The following is a 19,297-nucleotide window of genomic DNA, read 5'->3' as shown; positions in this document are numbered from 1 at the left end:
ATCTTGGGGTCTTGGCGTGGGGGTGGCCATCTTGGGGCCTTGGAGGGAGGGTGGCCATCTTGGGCTTGGTGGGAGGGTGTCTACCTTGGGCTTGGCGTTGAGGGTGGCCATCTCAGGCTTGGTGGGCAGGTGGCCATTTTAGCAGCACAGGATGGGGGAAGCGGGGCGGTGGAGGGGGCAGAGCGGAGCGGTGAGGCCCGCCTTGCGCCTGAGCCGCCCCCCCCGCCCCCCTTGCGCCCACAGCAGCCGCTGGCGGTGCGGGCCGGCGAGGAGGTGGCGGTGGCCTTCTGGCGCTGCACCAACGACAAGAAGGTGTGGTACGAGTGGGCGGTGACGGCGCCCGTCTGCTCCGCCCTGCACAACCCCACCGGCCGCTCCTACACCATCGGCCTCTGACACCCCCGCTGCCGCGCGGCCCCGCAATAAAGCTCTCGCACCCGGCCTTGGCGTCACCGCGGCCATCTTGGGGGCTGGGGGGGAGGAGGGGGACGCTGTCATGGCGGTCGAGGCGGGGGGGTTGGCTGTGATGGAGGCCATCTTTTTCCCTGCCCCCCTCCCTGCAACGTGCCTGCACCCCTAGGGGCTGGCGGCAGCCATCTTGGCTGGGTAAAGCAGTGGGGGAGAGTGAGGGCGGCCATCTTAGCGCAGGCTGCGCTGGGCCCGCCGGTGAGCAGGCCGCGTTGCCATAGCAACACTCCCCCCTCCCGCTCCCGGGGGTAGAGGTCACGGGATGACGTTGTTTCCCCGCCCTCCCTGCCGCTGCGGCGAATCGGTGCTTGGAGCCGCGGCGGTCAGAGCCAATCAGCGGTGGGTTGCCCCGCGCCAATCAGGCGGGCCCTGGGGATGCTTGGGTCCGCCTCTTCCTCGGGCAGCCAATCAGGGCTCTCTGCTCCGCGCTGCTTTCCCACACCCGCCCTTCCCTCCACCGCTGCGCGGAAGGGACCGGGACGTCCGCCTCCTTGCCGCGCCTCGGCAATGGGCGCGAGCCGCCCCGCCCCCTCCCGGCGCGCCGCACCCAATCGGCGCCGGCGCCGCCCGTCAACACGCCGCCCCTCGTTCCCCCCCCCCCCCCCCGCACACAGACTCCCTCCCTCGCCGCCGCGCGGGCTCCGGCCAATAGGAACGGCGGCGCCGCGGCCAATGGGCGGGCGGCGGGGGCGGGGCGCGGCGCGGCGCCTGCGCGGCGGCGGGGCACTGGGGGGGGGAAGGTTCTGGAGGCCGCCGCCATCTTAGCGCCGCGTCCGGCCGCCGCCGCCGCCGCCGCCGCTGCCGCCGCGAGCCGAGGAGGGCGGGTGAGCGCCAGGCCGGGAGGGGGACGTCACGGGCCCGGTGATGACGTCAGCGCCGCCCGGAGGGGGGGGCGCGGCGGGCGCGCGAGGGAAGGAGGGGGGGGGAGCGCCGCGAGCTGAAGGATGGGGGGGGGGGAAGGGAGGCGTAGTGCGCCTGCGCGGGGCTGCGCCTCCGCCGCGGCCACCCCGGGGCGGGGCCGCGACGCGCGGGGGCGGGCCGCGCGGGGAAGGGGCGGGGCCAGGGCGCAGCCGGGTCGCCGCCGGGGGAGGGGCCCGGCGGGGGGGGGGGGAGAGAGAGAGAGACCGGTCTTAGCGGGGGGGCGGGGCTTAGGCCGGCGGGGGCGGGGCCTCGGCGACAGGGTCAGCTGGCGGGCGGAGGCTCGCGGCGGGGGGGTGAGGGGCGGGGCTTCGCAATGGGGGGGCATCTGGGGCGGGGCTTGAGGTTGCCCCCCCCCACCCTTGCTTTGGGGTGAGGGGCTCTCGGCGTGGGGGGCGGGGCTATAGGGCAGGTGGGCGGGGCTTTGTTGGGGGGGGCCACGGGCGGGGACTGGGGGGTGCCCCTGCATTAGGGCGAGGGGGTTTTCATTGAGGGGGCGGGGCTATAGCGAAGGGGGTGGGGCTTGTAAGGGGCATGGGGCGGGGCTTGGGGTGCCCCTACTTGGGCGAGGGGGGGTTCTCGGTGTGGGGGGCGGGGCTATAGCAAAGGGGCGGGGCTTGGGTGCCCCTACTTTGGGGCGAGGGGGGTTCTTGGCGTGGGGGGCGGGGGCTATAGGGAAGGGGGCGGGGCTTGGGTGCCCCCCGCCTTGGGGTGAGGGGGTTCTCGGTGTGGGAGGCGGGCTATAGCAAAGGGGGCGGGGCTTGGGGTCCCCCCCCCACTGTGAGGGAAGGGGGGGCTGCTCCAGGGCAGGTTTCCGAGCGGGTGGAGGCTGCAAAAGGGTGGTGAGGGAGGGTTCGTTTTGGGGCGAATCGGGGCGTTTCTGAGCTCCGCCGGTGACCTCGTTTCCTTGCCCGCAGGAAGCGCCCGGGAGCCTCCGCCAGCGCCGGCCGTCGGGGGGGCGCCCCCACCGCGGGCCCAACATGGTGCCCGGGGGGCTCGAACCCGCTGCAGGACCCGGTGAGCGGGGCCGTGGGGGGGGGGGGGTGACATCACGCCAGGGGGGTGGTGACATCACACCGAGGGGGGGTGACATCAGCGCTGACGCGACCCCCCCCCCCCCCCCCGTGTCCGTCCGTCCCCCCTCGCCAGGCCCAGGCGGACGCCATGACGTCGGACGACTTCGACATCGTCATCGAGGCCATGCTGGAGGCGCCCTACAAGAAGGAGGAGGTGAGGGGGGGGCGGGGGAGGCGCCGCGCCGCCGGGGTTGTTTTGGGGTCGATCCGGCCGCTTTTGGGGCCAGCTCCCGAGGCTCGCGGGACCCTCGGAGAGGCCGGGTCGTCCTTGGGCGTTCGGGGTCGTTCCTAGGGATTTGGGGTCCCTTCGAAGCGTTTTGGAGTCCTTTTAGGAGAATTAAGGTCCCTTAGAAAGCACTTGGGTCAGCTTTAAGCGTACGCATCATTCTTAGGAATTTGGGGCTATTTTAAGTGTTTTTAGGGTCATTTCAGGAACATTGAGATCTTTTAGACGAGACTTGGATCATTTATAGGTGTTTGGGGTCATTCCTAGGGATTTGGGCCACTTTGAGGTTTTTTGGGGTCATTTCAGGAGCACTGAGGTCCCTTAAAGGGACTTGGATCATTTTTAGGTGTTTCAATTGTTCTTATGGATTTAGGATCACTTAAAGGATTTTTGGGGTTAGTTTAGGAGAACTGGGTCATTTAGAGGGAGTTTGGGTCATTTTTAGATGTTTTGGAGTTATTCTTAGGAATTGGGGGCCACTTCAAGTGTTTTGGGGTTATTTCAGGAGAATTGAGATTTTCAGAAGAGACTTGGATTATCTTTAGGTGTTTGGGGTCATTCTTAGGGATTTGGGGACACTTCGAGTTTTTTTGGGGTCATTTCAGGAGCACTGAGATCCTTTGGAAAGGACTTGGATCATCTTTAGGTGTTTGGGTTTGTTCTTAGGGATTTGTCACCATTTTAAGCGTTTTTGGGTTATTTCAAAAGCATTGAGATTTTTTAGAAGAGTTTTGCATCATTTTCAAGTGCTTGGGTCATTTCTGTGGTTTTGGGATCACTTAAAGGATTTTGGTGGTTAGTTCAGGAGATCCGGGGCCATTTAGAGGGAGTTTGGGTCATTTTTAGGCGCTTGGGGATTATTCTTAGGAATCGGTGGCCACTTCAAGGATTTTTGGGGTCGTTTTAGGAGAATTGATGTCCCTTAGAAAGGACTTGGATCGTTTTTAGGTGTTTGGGGTCATTCCTAGGGATTTGGGGCCACTTTGAGATTTTTTGAGGTCATTTCAGGATTATTGAGGTCCCTTAGAAAGGACTTGGATCATTTTTAAGCATTTCGGTCATTCTTGTGGATTTGGGGCTGTTTTGAGGGTTTTGGAGGTTATTTCAGGAACGTTAAAGTTCTTCAGAGGAGACTTGAATCATCTTCAAGTGTTTGGGTTGTTTCTATGGTTTTGGGGTCACTTAAAGAGTTTTGGGTGTTATTTCAAGAGAATTGGGGTTGTTTAGAGAGAGTTTGGGTCATTTTTAGGTGTTTGGGGTCATTCTTAGGGATTCGGGGCTATTTTGAGGGTTTTGGGGGTCATTTCAGGAGCATTGAGATCTTTTGGAAGAGACTTGGATCATCTTCAAGTGTTTCAATTATTCCCGTGGATTTGGGATCACTTAAAGGATTTTTGGGGTTAGTTCAGGAGAACCGGGGCCGTTTAGAGGGAGTTTGGGTCATTTTTAGATGTTTTGGAGTTATTCTTAGGAATTGAGGGCTATTTCAAGGGTTTTGGGGTTATTTCAGGAGAACTGAGATGTTTTAGAAGGGCCTTGGATCATTTTTAGGTGTTTTGGGGTCATTCCTATGAATTTGGAGCTGCTTTAAGGATTTTGGGGTCATTTCAGGAGAATTGAGGTCTTTTACGAAGACTTTGCGTCGTTTTTAGGCGTTTGGGGCCATTTTGAGGGGTTTTGGGGGTCGTTTCAGGAGGATCGAGGTCCGTTGGAAGAGACTCGGATCGTCTCGAAGCGTTGGGGTTATTCTTAGGGATTTGGGGGCGGTTCAAGGTTTTTTGGGGTCATTTCAGCAGCATTGAGGTTCCTTGGAGAGAATTTATATCATTTTCAAACCATTTGGTTATTTTTAGGAGTTTGGGGCTATTTCGAGGGTTTTTGGGGTTATTTTAGGCGCATTATGATTATTTAAAGCAACATTGAAGCGTATTTAGGAGTTTTGGGTTCGTTCTTAGGAATTTAAAATCATATAAAAAGATTTTTGTGGCAATTTGGCTAATTCTGGGTTTCTTAAAGCACCCGGCGGGGGGGGGGGGGGTGCCCTGACCGATTTGGGCTCAATTTGAGCAGTTTTGGGTCCCCTAAAGCGCCTCGGGGGTTGCCAAAAGTGGGGGGGGGGGTCCGCGGGCATTTTGGGGGGGGGGGGATTTGGGCCGGTTTTGGGGTCACTTTGGGGGATTTGGGGTCACTTTGGGGGGGGGGAGGACGGGGCACCCTGAGGGATTTGGGGGCGATTCGGGGGAGATTGGGGTCGGGTTTGGGGTCACCCTCGGGTTGGGGGGGGGGACACGGGGGGGACGATTTAAGGTTACCCTTAATGGTGTCGCCCTTAGGGGTCGGGGGAGGCGTTTTGGGGGCGTCCGAAGGCGTTTCGGGGGTTTCCGGAGGAATCCGGCCTCCCCTAGAGGAATTTTGGGGCCGTTTGGGGAGATTTTGGGGTCCCCGGCACGCGGCTCTCACCTCTCCGTTCCTGTCCCCCCCCCCGTCCAGGCGCAGCCCGGCCCCTCCAAGGTGCCGACCGAGGCCCCCGCGGCGCAGGTGAGGTCGTGGGGGCGGTTTTGGGGCGCGGGGAGGCGGTTTTGGGGCGCGGGGGGGCGGTTTTGGGGGTGCCGGGGGGGGGATCTCACCCCTGTTCCCCCCCCCCCCCCCCCGCAGCAGCCGGCGGAGGAGCAGAACAAGGAGGCCAAGAAGGAGAGCGGGAGCAGCAGCGGGAGCAGGTCAGCGCCGCGGCGCGGTTTTGGGGGCGATTCCCGCGATTTCCGGGCGACTCACGCAGCTTTGGGGGCGATTCCCACGATTTCGGGATGATTCCCACGATTTTGGGGGCAATTCCCACGATTTTGGGGCGATTCCCATGATTTCCGGGCGACTCACGTAGCTTTGGGGGTGATTCCCATGATTTTGGGGGCGATTCCCACAATTTTGGGGTGATTCCCATGATTTCCAGGCGACTCACGTAACTTTGGGGGTGATTCCTGCAATTTTGGGGCAATTCTCACGATTTCGGGACAATTCCCATGATTTTGGGGGTGATTCCCACAATTTCAGGGATGATTCCCATGATTTTGGGGTGATTCCCACGATTTTGGGATGATTCCCGTGATTTTGGGGCGATTCCCATGATTTCTGAGCGACTCACGCAGCTTTGGGGGTGATTCCCGTGATTTTGGGGGTGATTCCCACGATTTCAGGATGATTCCCATGATTTCGGGGTGATTCCCGCAATTTCCGGGCGACTCACGCAGCTTTGGGGGCAATTCAGGCGATTTTGGGGGCGATTCCTATGATTTTGGGGGCAATTCCCACGATTTTGGGGCGATTCCTGCAATTTGGGGGTGATTCCCACAGCTTTGGGGGCGGTTCCCACGATTTTGGGGGCGGTTCCCACAATTTCTGGGCGATTCCCATGATTTCGGGGCAATTCCCGCAATTTGGGGGTGATTCCCGCAGCTTCGGGGACGATTCAGGCGATTTTGGGGGCGATTCCCACGATTTGGGGGGGCAATTTGGGGCAACGGGGGGTATTAAGGGCGTCGGGGGGCAACAACGAGGGGCTTTGGGGCCAAAACGGGGGCGACAACGGTGTCGGGAGCGTTTCGGGGAGGAATTACGGGATTTTCACGAAAACAATAAAGGAGGTTTTTAAGGCTATTAAGGGGATTTGGGGAATAATAAGGATTTTAGCGGGAATTAAGGATTTGGGGGGGGGGAATTAAAGGTTTTTGGGAGCCGGGCGCGATTCTGGGGGACGAGGGGAGGTTTTTTGGCGAAGCGACGAGGGGGATTTTGGGGGGAAATTGGGGGTTTTGGGGGGAAATTGGGGGTTTTGGGGGGAAAATTGGGGGTTTTGGGGGGCGACGGGGGATTTTGCCGACGGAAAAATGGGGGGATTTGGGTGTTTTTTCGTTCTTTTAAGGGCCGTGGAGGCTCGTGGGAGTTTGGGGGGGGAAATTTGGGGCGAATCAGGGCCGTTTTGGGGGTCGCCGGCGCTGAACCTCGTCTCCGGTGGCGCCGGCAGCAGCAGGAAGAAGAGGAGCCGGAGCCGGAGCCGGAGCCGTGACCACAGACACAGGTAGGGTGACGCCGAGGGTCTCACGGTGACACCGGGGGTCTCGCGGTGACACCAAAGGTCTCGTGGTGACACCGAGGGTCTCGTGGTGACGCCGGGGGTCTCGTGGTGACACCGGGGGTCTCGCGGTGACACCGAGGGTCTCGCAGTGACGCTGAGGGTCTCGCGGTGACACCAAAGGTCTCCTGGTGACACCGAGGGTCTCCTGGTGACGCCGGGGGTCTCGCGGTGACACCGAGGGTCTCGCAGTGACGCTGAGGGTCTCGCGGTGACACCAGGGGTCTCGCGGTGACATCAAAGGTCTCATGGTGACACTGAGGGTCTCCTGGCGATGCCGGGGGTCTTATGGTGACGTCAAGAGTCCCGTGGTGATGCCGAGGGTCCCATGGTGACATCAAGCCTCCCGTGGTGACACCGGAGGTCCCATAGTGATGCCGAGGGTCCCATGGTGACATCAAGACTCCCGTGGTGACGCTGGGGGTCCCATAGTGACGCTGGGGGTCTCACGGTGACACCGAGGGTCCCATGGTGATGCCCAGGGTCCCGCGGTGACACTGGGGGTCTCACAGTGACGTTAAGGGTCCCATGGTGACATCAAGACTCCTGCGGTGACACCAAGGGTCTCATGGTGATGCTGAAGGTCCCATGGTGACATCAAGGCTCCCGTGGTGACGCCGGAGGTCCCATAGTGATGCTGAGGGTCCCATGGTGACATCAACAGTCCTATGGTGACACCAAGGGTCTTGTGGTGATGCCAGGGGTCCCACAGTGACATCAAGGCTCCCGTGGTGACACCGGAGGTCCCATAGTGATGCCGAGGGTCCCATGGTGACATCAAGACTCCTGTGGTGACGCTGGGGGTCTCACAGTGACACCGAGGGTCCCATGGTGATGCCCAGGGTCCCGCGGTGACACTGGGGGTCTCACAGTGACGTCAAGGGTCCTGTGGCGATGCCAAGGGTCCCATGGTGACATCAAGACTCCTGCGGTGACACCAAAAGTCCCATGATGACACCAAGGGTCTCATGGTGATGCTGGGGGTCTCATGGTGACACCAAGGTTCCCGCGGTGACACCAAGGGTCCCACAGTGACGCCAGGGGTCCCATGGTGACATCAACGGTCCCATGGTAACACCAAGGGTCCCATGGTGACACCAAGGCTCCCGCAGTGACACCAGGGGTCTCAGGGTGACATCAATGGTCCCATGGTGACACCAAGGCTCCTGCGGTGACGCCAGGGGTCTCATGGTGACACCAGGGGTCTCATGGTGACATCAATGGTCCCACAGTGACACCAAGGGTCCCATGGTGACTCTGGGGGTCTCACGGTGACACCAAGGATCCCGCGGTGACACCAAGGGTCCCACGGTGACATCAACAGTCCCATGGTGACACCAAAGGTCCCGCGGTGACACCGGGGGTCTCACGGTGACGCCAAAGAGTCCCGCGGTGACGCCGTTTCCCCTCCCGCAAGCCGGAGCCGGGACCGGGATAGGGACCGTCGCCGCCGGAGCCGCAGCCGGGATCGCCGGAGCCGCCACCGCAGCCGGAGCCGGGAACGCCGGCGGGGCAGCCGCTCCCGCAGCCGGGAACGCCGGCGGGAGGAGAGAGCCCGGTACCGCGTCCGCTCCCTTTTCCGCGTTTTATCCCCTTTTTTTTTGTTGTTGTTGTTTTTATGGCGTCGCCGCGTTTTCCGCGGCGTTTTCCGGGGCGGATCCGGCTCTTTTCCGGGGCCGCCCCGACCGCCGTCTCCTCCCCGCCAGGCGCCGCTTCGGCCACAGCAAGAGCCCGCTCTACCGGGAGAAGAGCCCCGTGCGGTGAGTCCCGGGTTTCTTCGGAGAAGGGTGGGAAGGGGACACCGGAGAAAGGGGGGAGGTGACGCGGAGGTGACGCGTCCGCCTGTGTCCCCGTGTCCGTCCGTCTTTCCGCCGCCGCCAGGGAGCCGCTGGGCAGCCTCAGCCCCGAGGAGCGCGACGCCCGCACCGTCTTCTGCATGCAGCTGGCCGCCCGCATCCGTCCCCGCGACCTCGAGGACTTCTTCTCCGCCGTGGGCAAGGTGAGGGGACCGCCGCGACGTCCCCGAGGTCGCCGGGATGTTCCCGAGGTTGCCGGGACGTTCCCGAGGCCACCGGGACGTTCCCGAGGCCACCGGGACGTTCCTGAGGCTGCTGGCACGTTCCCGAGGCCACCGGGACGTTCCTGAGGCCACTGGGACGTTCCTGAGGCTGCTGGCACGTTCCCGAGGCCACCGGGACGTTCCCGAGGCCACCAGGACGTTCCTGAGGCTGCTGGCACGTTCCCGAGGCCACCGGAGCATCTCTGAGGCCACCAGGGTGTTCCTGAGGCCACCGGGACACTCCCGAGGCCACCAGGACGTTCCCGAGGCCACCGGGGCATCCCCGAGGCCACCAGGGTGTTCCCGAGGCCACCAGCACGTTCCCAAGGACACCAGCACGTTCCCGAGGCTGCCGGGACGTTCCCAAGGACACTGGGAAGTTCCCGAGGCCACCAGGGTGTCCTCGAGGTCTCTGGGGTGTTCCTGAGGCCACCTGGGTGTTCCTGAGGTCTCTGGGGCATCCCCAAGGCCACCAGGACATTCCTAAGGACACCAGGACGTTCCCGAGGCCATCGGGGCATTCCCGAGGCCACCAGGGTGTCCTCGAGGCCACTAGGGCATCCCCGAGGCCACCAGGACGTTCCCAAGGACACCAGGATGTCCTTGAGGCTGCTGGGACATCCCTGAGGCCACCAGCGTGTTCTTGAGGCTGCCAGGACGTTCCTGAGGCCACCAGGGTGTCCTCGAGGTCTTTGGGGTGTTCCTGAGGCCACCGGGACGTTCCTGAGGCCACCAGGGCATCCCCGAGGCCACCAGGACATTCCCAAGTCCACCGGGGTGTTCCTGAGGCCGCGGGGACGTTCCCGAGGCCGCCGGGACGTCCCTGAGGCCACCAGGGTGTTCCCGAGGCCACCAGGACGTTCCCGAGGCCACCGGAGCGTCCCCAAGGCCACCAGGACGTTCCCAAGGCCATCGGGGCATTCCCGAGGCCACCGGAGCGTCCCTGAGGCCACTGGGACGTTCCTGAGGCCACCAGGGCATCCCTGAGGCCACCAGGACGTTCCCAAGGACATCAGGACGTTCCTGAGGCCACCGGGGCCGTCGTTGGGCCACCGCTTGGCCTGGAGCCGCCTCCTGGTGCCTCCTCTGGGGCTCCTGTCCCGTTTCCGGGACCGGCGGCCACCTCGTGTCACCCTCGTGGTCTCCTCATACCTCCCTGAGGCGTCCGGTCACCTCCATGGGGCCACCGAGTGCTTCGTGTCCCCTCTCAGGGTCTCCTCGTCTTCTTCTTGGTGTCCCCAGCCACTTCGTGTCCCTCTCACGGCGTTTTGGGGTCACTTGGGCAGCTCGAGGTCCCATCACGGTCACCCTAGTTTGCTCCCCAGGGTCACCGTCACCTCTTTGGAGCCGTTGTCCCCTCCTGGGGCTCCCCGGCCACCTCGTGTCCCCCTCACCGTCCTCCATCCCTTCCCTGGGACCATTGGCCACCTCCCCGGGGCCACCAAGTGCCTCGAGTCCCTCCTGGTCGCCCCCTTCCAGGACTTGTGTCACCCTCATGGTCCTTGGTGTCTCCTGGTCGCTTGTTCCAGGACTTGTGTCACCCTCATGGTCCCCGGTGTCTCCTGGTCGCTTGTTCCAGGACTTGTGTCACCTTCATGGTCCCTGGTGTCTCCTGGTCGCCCCCTTCCAGGACTTGTGTCACCCTCATGGTCCCCGGTGTCTCCTGGTCGCTTGTTCCAGGACTTGTGTCACCCTCATGGTCCCCGGTGTCTCCTGGTCGCCCCGTTCCAGGACTTGTGTCACCCTCATGGTCCTTGGTGTCTCCTGGTCGCCCCCTTCCAGGACTTGTGTCACCCTCATGGTCCCCGGTGTCTCCTGGTCGCCCCCTTCCAGGACTTGTGTCACCCTCATGGTCCTTGGTGTCTCCTGGTCGCCCCCTTCCAGGACTTGTGTCACCCTCATGGTCCTTGGTGTCTCCTGGTCGCCCCCTTCCAGGACTTGTGTCACCTTCATGGTCCCCGGTGTCTCCTGGTCGCCCCCTTCCAGGACTTGTGTCACCCTCATGGTCCTTGGTGTCTCCTGGTCGCTTGTTCCAGGACTTGTGTCACCCTCATGGTCCTTGGTGTCTCCTGGTCGCTTGTTCCAGGACTTGTGTCACTCTCATGGTCCTTGGTGTCTCCTGGTCGCCCCCTTCCAGGACTTGTGTCACCCTCGTGGTCCTTGGTGTCTCCTGGTCGCCCCCTTCCAGGACTTGTGTCACCCTTGTGGTCCTTGGTGTCTCCTGGTCGCCCCCTTCCAGGACTCGTGTCACCCTCATGGTCCCTGGTGTCTCCTGGTCGCCCCTTCCAGGACTTGTGTCACCCTCATGGTCCTTGGTGTCTCCTGGTCGCCCCTTCCAGGACTTGTGTCACCCTCATGGTCCTTGGTGTCTCCTGGTCGCCCCCTTCCAGGACTTGTGTCACCCTCATGGTCCTTGGTGTCTCCTGGTCGCCCCCTTCCAGGACTTGTGTCACCTTCATGGTCCCCGGTGTCTCCTGGTCGCCCCCTTCCAGGACTTGTGTCACCCTCATGGTCCTTGGTGTCTCCTGGTCGCTTGTTCCAGGACTTGTGTCACCCTCATGGTCCCCGGTGTCTCCTGGTCGCTTGTTCCAGGACTTGTGTCACCCTCATGGTCCCCGGTGTCTCCTGGTCGCTTGTTCCAGGACTTGTGTCACCCTCATGGTCCCCGGTGTCTCCTGGTCGCCCCCTTCCAGGACTTGTGTCACCCTCATGGTCCCCGGTGTCTCCTGGTCGCCCCCTTCCAGGACTTGTGTCACCCTCATGGTCCCCGGTGTCTCCTGGTCGCCCCTTCCAGGACTTGTGTCACCCTCGTGGTCCTTGGTGTCTCCTGGTCGCCCCCTTCCAGGACTTGTGTCACCCTCATGGTCCTTGGTGTCTCCTGGTCGCCCCCTTCCAGGACTTGTGTCACCCTCATGGTCCCTGGTGTCTCCTGGTCGCCCCTTCCAGGACTTGTGTCACCCTCATGGTCCTTGGTGTCTCCTGGTCGCCCCCTTCCAGGACTTGTGTCACCCTCATGGTCCCCGGTGTCTCCTGGTCGCCCCTTCCAGGACTTGTGTCACCCTCATGGTCCTTGGTGTCTCCTGGTCGCCCCCTTCCAGGACTTGTGTCACCCTCATGGTCCCCGGTGTCTCCTGGTCGCCCCCTTCCAGGACTTGTGTCACCCTCATGGTCCTTGGTGTCTCCTGGTCGCCCCCTTCCAGGACTCATCACTCTCCGGGTCTTGGTGTCCCATCATGTCCCCGCTCCGTAGGGCCACCGGCACCTTCGTGGGGCCACCTGGGCGGCCTCCGGGTGCTCCCGGTGCCCTCCTGGGGGGGTCTAGATCCCCCGTCTGTCTGTCCGTCCATCCCTGGTGGGCGGCCAACGTCCCCGTGTCCCCCGGCGCAGGTGCGGGACGTGCGGATCATCTCGGACCGCAACTCGCGGCGCTCCAAGGGCATCGCCTACGTGGAGTTCTGCGAGATCCAGTCGGTGCCCCTGGCCATCGGCCTCACGGGCCAGCGCCTCCTCGGCGTGCCCATCATCGTCCAGGCCTCCCAGGTGGGTCTGCCGTGGGGCTGGGGGAGGTCGCCGTGGGGCTGGGACACCCTAGGGTGATCAGGGATGGGAAGAGGTTCTGATGGGGCAGCGTCTCCTTGGGGTGTCCATCGTTGTCCAGGTCTTCTGGGTGGGCTGCCGTGGGGCTGGGGGAGCTGCTGGGGGGCTGGGGGAGGTCACCATGGGGTGGGAAAGCCACCGTGGGGCTGGGGGAGCCGCCGTGGGGCTGGGGCACCCCGGGGTGGTCATGAACATGAGATGGTTGTGATGGGGCAGCATCTCCTTGGGGTGTCCATCATCATCCAGGTCTTCTGGATGGGCTGCCATGGGGCTGGGAGGGCTGCCATGGGGTTGAGGAGGCCGCCGTGGGGCTGGGGAGGTCGCCGTGGGGCTGGGACACCCTAGGGTGATCAGGGATGGGAAGAGGTTCTGATGGGGCAGCGTCTCCTCGGGGTGTCCGTCATCGTCCAGGCCTCCCGGGTGGGTTGCCATGGGGCTTGGGGAGGTCACCATGGGGCTGGGGGAGCCGCCGTGGGGCTGGGGCACCCTACGGTGATTGGGGATGAGGGGTGGTTGTGATGGGGCAGCATCTCCTTGGGGTGTCCGTCATCGTCCAGGTCTTCTGGATGGGCCGCCGTGGGGCTGGGGGAGCTGCCGTGGGGCTGGGGGAGGTCACCATGGGGATGGGAAAGCCACCGTGGGGCTGGGGGAGCTGCCGTGGGGCTGGGGCACCCCAGGGCGGTCATGAACGTGAGATGGTTGTGATGGGGCAGCATCTCCTTGGGGTGTCCGTCATCGTCCAGGTCTTCTAGCTGGGCCGCCGTGGGGCTGGGGGGTCTGCCGTGGGGCTGGGGGAGGTCACTATGGGTTGGGAAAGCCACCGTGGGGCTGGGGGAGCCGCCGTGGGGCTGGGACACCCTAGGGTGATCACGAACAGGAGATGGTTGTGATGGGGCAGCATCTCCTTGCGGCGTCCGTCATCATCCAGGTCTTCTGGATGGGCCGCCGTGGGGCTGGGGGAGCTGCCGTGGGGCTGGGGGAGGTCACCATGGGGCTGGAGGAGGTCACCATGGGGGTGGGAAAGCCACCGTGGGGCTCGGGGAGACGCTACGGGGCTGGCAGGGCCCTTATGGGGCTTGGAGAAGACCATGGGACTCAGTAGGGTGGGGACACCACGGGGTTGGAGGACTCCCACGACCTCGAGGTGGTTCTACGGCTGCCGTGGGGCCGAGGGAGGTGCTGTGGGGCCGGGGCGGACGCCGTGGGGCCCCCCGACCTCCCCCCTTACACCCGTCCCTCTCTCCAGGCGGAGAAGAACCGGCTGGCGGCCATGGCCAACAACCTGCAGAAGGGCAGCGGCGGCCCCATGCGCCTCTACGTGGGCTCCCTCCACTGCAACATCACCAAGGAGATGCTGCGCGGCATCTTCGAGCCCTTCGGCAAGGTGACCCGGCGCGGGGGGGGGACGCGGTCGGGTCACGGGGACGTCGTCGGGGGGCCACGGGACCACGGGTTGGGCGGTGGGAGCGGGGTTGGGGGGGCGCGTAGGGAGGTGGTGGCGTCTCCAGGAACAGCCCCCGGTTGGAGGGCCCCAGGGACAAGATCGGGTCATGGGGACGTGTTTGAGGGACTTAAGGCGGCGTTTGGGTCCTGGGGACCCAATTTGAGGGACCCAGGGAGAAGATGGGGTCGTGGGGATGAGCTTGAGGGACCTAAGGAGACGTTCGGGGTCTTGGGGACCCAGTTTGGGGGAACGTAGGGACAATATCAGGTCATGGGGACGTGTTTGAGGGACCTAGGGAGACTTTTGGGTCTTGAGGACCCAGTTTGAGGGCCCCAGGGACAAGATCGGGTCATGGGGACGTGTTTGAGGGACTTAAGGCGGCGTTTGGGTCCTGGGGACCCAATTTGAGGGACCCAGGGAGAAGATGGGGTCGTGGGGATGAGCTTGAGGGACCTAAGGAGACGTTCGGGGTCTTGGGGACCCAGTTTGGGGGAACGTAGGGACAATATCAGGTCATGGGGACGTGTTTGAGGGACCTAGGGAGACTTTTGGGTCTTGAGGACCCAGTTTGAGGGCCCCAGGGAGAAGATCAGGTCGTGGAGACATGGTTGAGGGACCTAAGGAGGTGTTTAGGTCTTGGGGAGCCAGTTTGAGGGCCCCAGGGACAAACTTGGGTCGTGGGGACGTGGCTGAGGAAACTAAGATGCCGTTTGGGTCCTGGGGACCCAGTTTGAGGATCTTGGGGATGAGATGGGGTCATGGTGACATGTTTGAGGGACCCAAGGAGACGTTTGGGGTCTTGGGGACCCAGTTTGGGGGAACATAGGGACAATATCAGGTTGTGGGGACGTGTTTGAGGGACCCAAGGAGACATTTGTGTTCTGGGGACCCAGTTTGTGGGAACATAGGCACAAAATCAGGTTCTGGGGACGTGTTTGAGGGACCTAAGGAGACGTTGGGGTCTTGGGGACCCAGTTTGAGGGAACATAGGGACAACATCAGGTTGTGGGGACGTGGTTGAGGGACCTAAGGAGACGTTTGGGTCCTGGGGACCCAATTTGAGGACCCTGGGGCACAAGATGGAGTCACGAGGATGAGGCTGAGGAACCTCAACGCCGCCGCCGACCCCTTTTTTCTTTCTTTTCCCCCCGGCAGATCGACAGCATCGTGCTGATGCGGGACCCCGACACCGGCCAGTCCAAGGGCTACGGCTTCATCACGGTGAGTGACCCGTCCCCACCCCGGTGGTGGCATTGTCCCCACGCCGCCGTGACGCCCCCCCCTTGCCGTGACGCCCCGCAGTTCGCCGAGGCCGAGTGCGCCCGCCGCGCCCTGGAGCAGCTCAACGGCTTCGAGCTGGCCGGCCGCCCCATGCGCGTGGGGCAGGTGACGGAGCGGCTCGACGGCACCACCGACATCACCTTCCCCGAGGGCAACGAGGAAGCCGAGCTGGCCGGGGCCACCGGGCGCCTCCAGCTCATGGCCAAGTTGGCCGAAGGTTTGGTGGGGAACGACGGGGAGGACTTGGCCGTGGGGCCGGGCGCCGTGGGGCTGGTGGTCGCCTTAGGGGATCTCTGTGGGCTTGGTGGGGTTGGCTGGAGGAGGTGGCCTGGGGGTATCTATGGGGCTTGGGGGCCTCCTAGGAGGCATCTGTGGGGCTGGATGGGTCTCTATGGGGCAGCTATGGGGCTGGGGCAGGTCTTAGAAGAACTTTATGGGCCTGGGGGGTCTCTAGGAGGCGAAATGGGGTGCGCTAGGGGGTGTCTATGGGGCTGGGGGCCTCCTAGGAGGTATCTATGGGGCAGGATGGGGCTCTATGGGGCAGCTATGGGGCTGGGGTGGGTCTTAGAAGGGTTTTGTGGGCCTGGGGGGTCTCTAGGAGGTGAAATGGGGTGCGCTAGGGGGTGTCTGTGGGGCTGGGGGGCTCCTAGGAGGTATCTATGGGGCAGGATGGGGCTCTATGGGGCAGCTGTGGGGCTGGGGGGCTCCTAGGGGTTATCTATGGGGGTGGAATGGGCTCTGTGGGGCTGGGGGAGTCTCTAGGGGGTTAAATGGGGTGCGCTGTGGGGTGTCTATGGGGCTGGGGGGCTCCTAGGGGGCATCTATGGGGCAGGATGGGGCTCTATGGGGCAGCTATGGGGCTGGGGCGGGTCTTAGAAGGACTTTATGGGCCTGGGGGGTCTCTAGGAGGCGAAATGGGGTGCGCTGTGGGGTGTCTATGGGGCTGGGGGGCTCCTAGGAGGTATCTATGGGGCAGGATGGGGCTCTATGGGGCAGCTGTGGGGCTGGGGTGGGTCTTAGAAGGATTTTATGGGCTTGGGGGGTCTCTAGGGGGTTCAATGGGGTGCACTGTGGTGTATCTATGGGGCTGGGGGGCTCCTAGGGGGTGTCTATGGGGCAGGATGGGGCTCTGTGGGGCAGCTATGGGGCTGGGGCGGGTCTTAGAAGGACTTTATGAGCCTGGGGGGTCTCTAGGTGGCTAAATGGGGTGCGCTAGGGGGTGTCTATGGGGCTGGGGGGCTCCTAGGGGGCATCTGTGGGGCTGGGGGGCTCTTAGGAGGTTTCTGTGGGGCAGGATGGGGCTCTATGGGGCAGCTATGGGGCTGGGGCGGGTCTTAGAAGGGTTTTGTGGGCCTGGGGGGTCTCTAGGTGGCGAAATGGGGTGCGCTGTAGGGTATCTATGGGGCTTGGGGCCTCCTAGGAGGTATCTATGGGGCAGGATGGGGCTCTATGGGGCAGCTATGGGGCTGGGACGGGTCTTAGAAGGGTTTTGTGGGCCTGGGGGGTCTCTAGGAGGCGAAATGGAGTGCGCTAGGGGTATCTATGGGGCTGGGGGGCTCCTAGGAGGCATCTGTGTGGCTGGATGGGGCTCTATGGGGCAGCTATGGGGCTGGGGCGGGTCTTAGAAGGGTTTTGTGGGCCTGGGGGGTCTCTAGGGGGTGAAATGGGGTGCGCTAGGGGGTGTCTATGGGGCTTGGGGCCTCCTAGGGGGTATCTATGGGGCAGGATGGGGCAGCTATGGGGCAGGATGGGGCTCTATGGGGCAGCTATGGGGCTGGGGGGCTCCTAGGGGTTATCTATGGGGCTGGAATGGGCTCTGTGGGGCTGGGGGAGTCTCTAGAGGGTTAAATGGGGTGCGCTGTGGGGTGTCTATGGGGCTGGGGGCCTCCTAGGGGGTATCTATGGGGCAGGATGGGGCTCTATGGGGCAGCTATGGGGCTGGGGCGGGTCTTAGAAGGGTTTTGTGGGCCTGGGGGGTCTCTAGGAGGTGAAATGGGGTGCGCTGTGGGGTGTCTATGGGGCTGGGGGGCTCCTAGGGGTTATCTTTGGGGCAGGATGGGGCTCTATGGGGCAGCTATGGGGCTGGGGGAGTCTCTAGGGGGTTCAATGGGGTGCGCTAGGGGGCATCTATGGGGCTTGGGGCCTCCTAGGAGGCATCTATGGGGCAGGATGGGGCTCTATGGGGCAGCTGTGGGGCAGGATGGGGCTCTGTGGGGCAGCTATGGGGCTGGGGCGGGTCTTAGGAGGGTTTTGTGGGCCCGGGGGGCTTGTGTGGGGCTGGGGGGGGCGAGGCCGGGCGGCCCTGCCCCATGGCGTGTGGTCCCCCCCCACACACACACAGCCCCCCCTCTTTCTCTGCCCCCCAGGTTCGGGGCTGCAGCTGCCCGGCACGGCCCAGGCCGCCCTGCAGCTCAACGGGGCCCTGCCGCTGGGGGCCCTCAACCCCGCCGCCCTCACCGGTAACGGGGGGGGGCGCTGTGGGGCTGGGGGGGGCGCTATGGGGCTGGGGGGGGCGCTATGGGGCTGGGGGGGCGCTATGGGGCTGGGGGGGGTCCCTGGGGGTCCCTATGGGGCTGGGAGGGGGTCCTGGGGGGATCCCTGGGGGGCTGGGAGGGGTCGCTATGGGGCTGGGGAGGGGCCCTATGGGTCCGGAGAGGGTCCCAGGGGTTCTGGGGAGGCTCCTTGGGGGTCCCTATAGGGCCGGAGAAGGTCCCTATGGGGCTGGAGAGGGTCCCTATGGGGCTGGGGGGGGGGTCCCTGGGGGTCCCTATGGGGCCAGAGGGGGTTGCTATGGGGCTGGGGAGGGGCCCTATGGGGCTGGAGAGGGTCCCTGTAGGGCTGGAGGGAGTTGCTATGGGGCTGGGGGTGTCCTTGGTGGTCCCTATGGGGCTGGAGAGGCTCCCTATGGGGCTGGGGGGGGTCCCCGGGGGTCCCTATGGGGCTGGAGGCATCCCTGGGGGTCTCTATGGGGCTGGGGGAGTCGCCGTGGGTCTGAACCCCCCCCCGCCTGCCCCCCAGCCCTGAGCCCGGCGCTGAACCTGGCCTCGCAGACCCTGGCGTCCCAGTGCCTCCAGCTCTCGGGACTCTTCACCCCCCAGACCATGTGAGGGGGCGGGGCCTGGGACTGGAGGGGGCGGGGCCTCCGGGGGCGGGGCCTCCGGAGGGGGCGGGGCCCGGGCAGGGCAGAGTCTGGGGTCGGCCCCTGGGGCCACACTGTGCTGCCAGGGGGGTGTGGGGGGCGTGGTTTGGCTTTTGGGGGCGTGGCTTGGACTGACTGGGCGTGGTTTAGCTTTGGGGCGGAGCTTAGCTTGGGGGCGGGGCCTAGAGCCCAGGGAGGGGAAGGTCCATGGTTGGCCACTGGGGCCACACTGGGCTGCCTGGGGGGCGGGGGGTTGTTGGCTTGGGGGCGGGGCTTCGGCTTGGCTGGGGGCGGGGCTTGGCTTGGGGGCGGGGCCTAGAGCCCGGGAGGGGGAAGGTCTGTGGTTGACCCTTGGGGCCACACTGGGCTGCCCGGGGGGGGGGGGGTTGGCTTGGGGGCGGGGCTTCGGCTTGGGGGCGTGGTTTGGCTTGGGTGGGCGTGGTTTGGCGTGGGGGCGGGGCCTGGAGCCCTGCAAGGGGGGGGTGGGTTGCGGTCAGCCCCTGGGTTACCTAGTGGAGGCCAGACTGGGCTGGCGGGGGGGGGCGGGGCTACATGGAGGGGGGCGTGGCTAAAGTTGCTGGGCGGGGCTCGGCACGGGGGGCGGGGCCACTGCCAGGGTTCTGACCTCCTTCTCCCCCCCCAACAGGTAACGCGGCCCCTCCCTCTCCCCCGGGGGAGGGGAAGCTCCGCCCCCCTCCGCCCCGCCCCCCTCCCGGCTCCGGCCCCGCCCCTCTCCCGGCTCCAGCCCCGCCCCCCCCGAGCCACGCCGGCTCCGCCCCCTGGTGGGGCAGAGCCCCACTGCGGGGTGGGGGGGGGGTGCACGGAGGGCGGGGGCCCCCCCCCCGTGTTGGGGGGGGAGAAGGGGAGTGGGGGGCGGGGCAACCACTGGCCCCGCCCCCTCCCCGCCCCCCCTTTCCCCCCCCCGTGCCGCCGCCGGCTCCGATTTTTTTTTCTGGGTTTTTC

The 19,297-nt window shown here is 64.3% G+C and overlaps 1 protein-coding gene across 4 annotated transcripts; it reads left to right on the top strand.

The window, feature by feature from the left end:
• The first annotated feature begins 2,378 nt into the window (after nt 1-2,378).
• LOC136996253 (probable RNA-binding protein 23) lies at nt 2,379-19,062 on the top strand. 4 transcript variants are annotated; one of them, XM_067317185.1, is made up of 15 exons: nt 2,379-2,403; nt 2,536-2,616; nt 5,179-5,226; nt 5,347-5,405; nt 6,710-6,760; nt 8,232-8,372; nt 8,521-8,574; nt 8,696-8,813; nt 12,261-12,413; nt 13,717-13,854; nt 15,070-15,135; nt 15,217-15,412; nt 17,562-17,654; nt 18,214-18,298; nt 18,981-19,062. In XM_067317185.1, the coding sequence occupies exons 2-15, from the start codon at nt 2,551-2,553 to the stop codon at nt 18,982-18,984; spliced, it is 1,272 nt and encodes a 423-aa protein (XP_067173286.1). In that variant the 5' UTR covers nt 2,379-2,403; nt 2,536-2,550; the 3' UTR covers nt 18,985-19,062. The 4 variants fall into 4 exon arrangements, with proteins under 4 accessions (XP_067173286.1, XP_067173284.1, XP_067173283.1 ...); XM_067317183.1 differs by having other exon boundaries at nt 6,707-6,760; XM_067317182.1 differs by having other exon boundaries at nt 5,344-5,405.
• Nucleotides 19,063-19,297: the final 235 nt, after the last annotated feature.

This window comes from Apteryx mantelli, unplaced genomic scaffold, assembly GCF_036417845.1.
Source record: "Apteryx mantelli isolate bAptMan1 unplaced genomic scaffold, bAptMan1.hap1 HAP1_SCAFFOLD_305, whole genome shotgun sequence".
NCBI lineage: Eukaryota > Metazoa > Chordata > Aves > Apterygiformes > Apterygidae > Apteryx > Apteryx mantelli.
The sequence above is the reverse complement of the archived record's forward strand: the minus strand, read 5'-3'. Positions and strand labels throughout refer to the sequence as shown.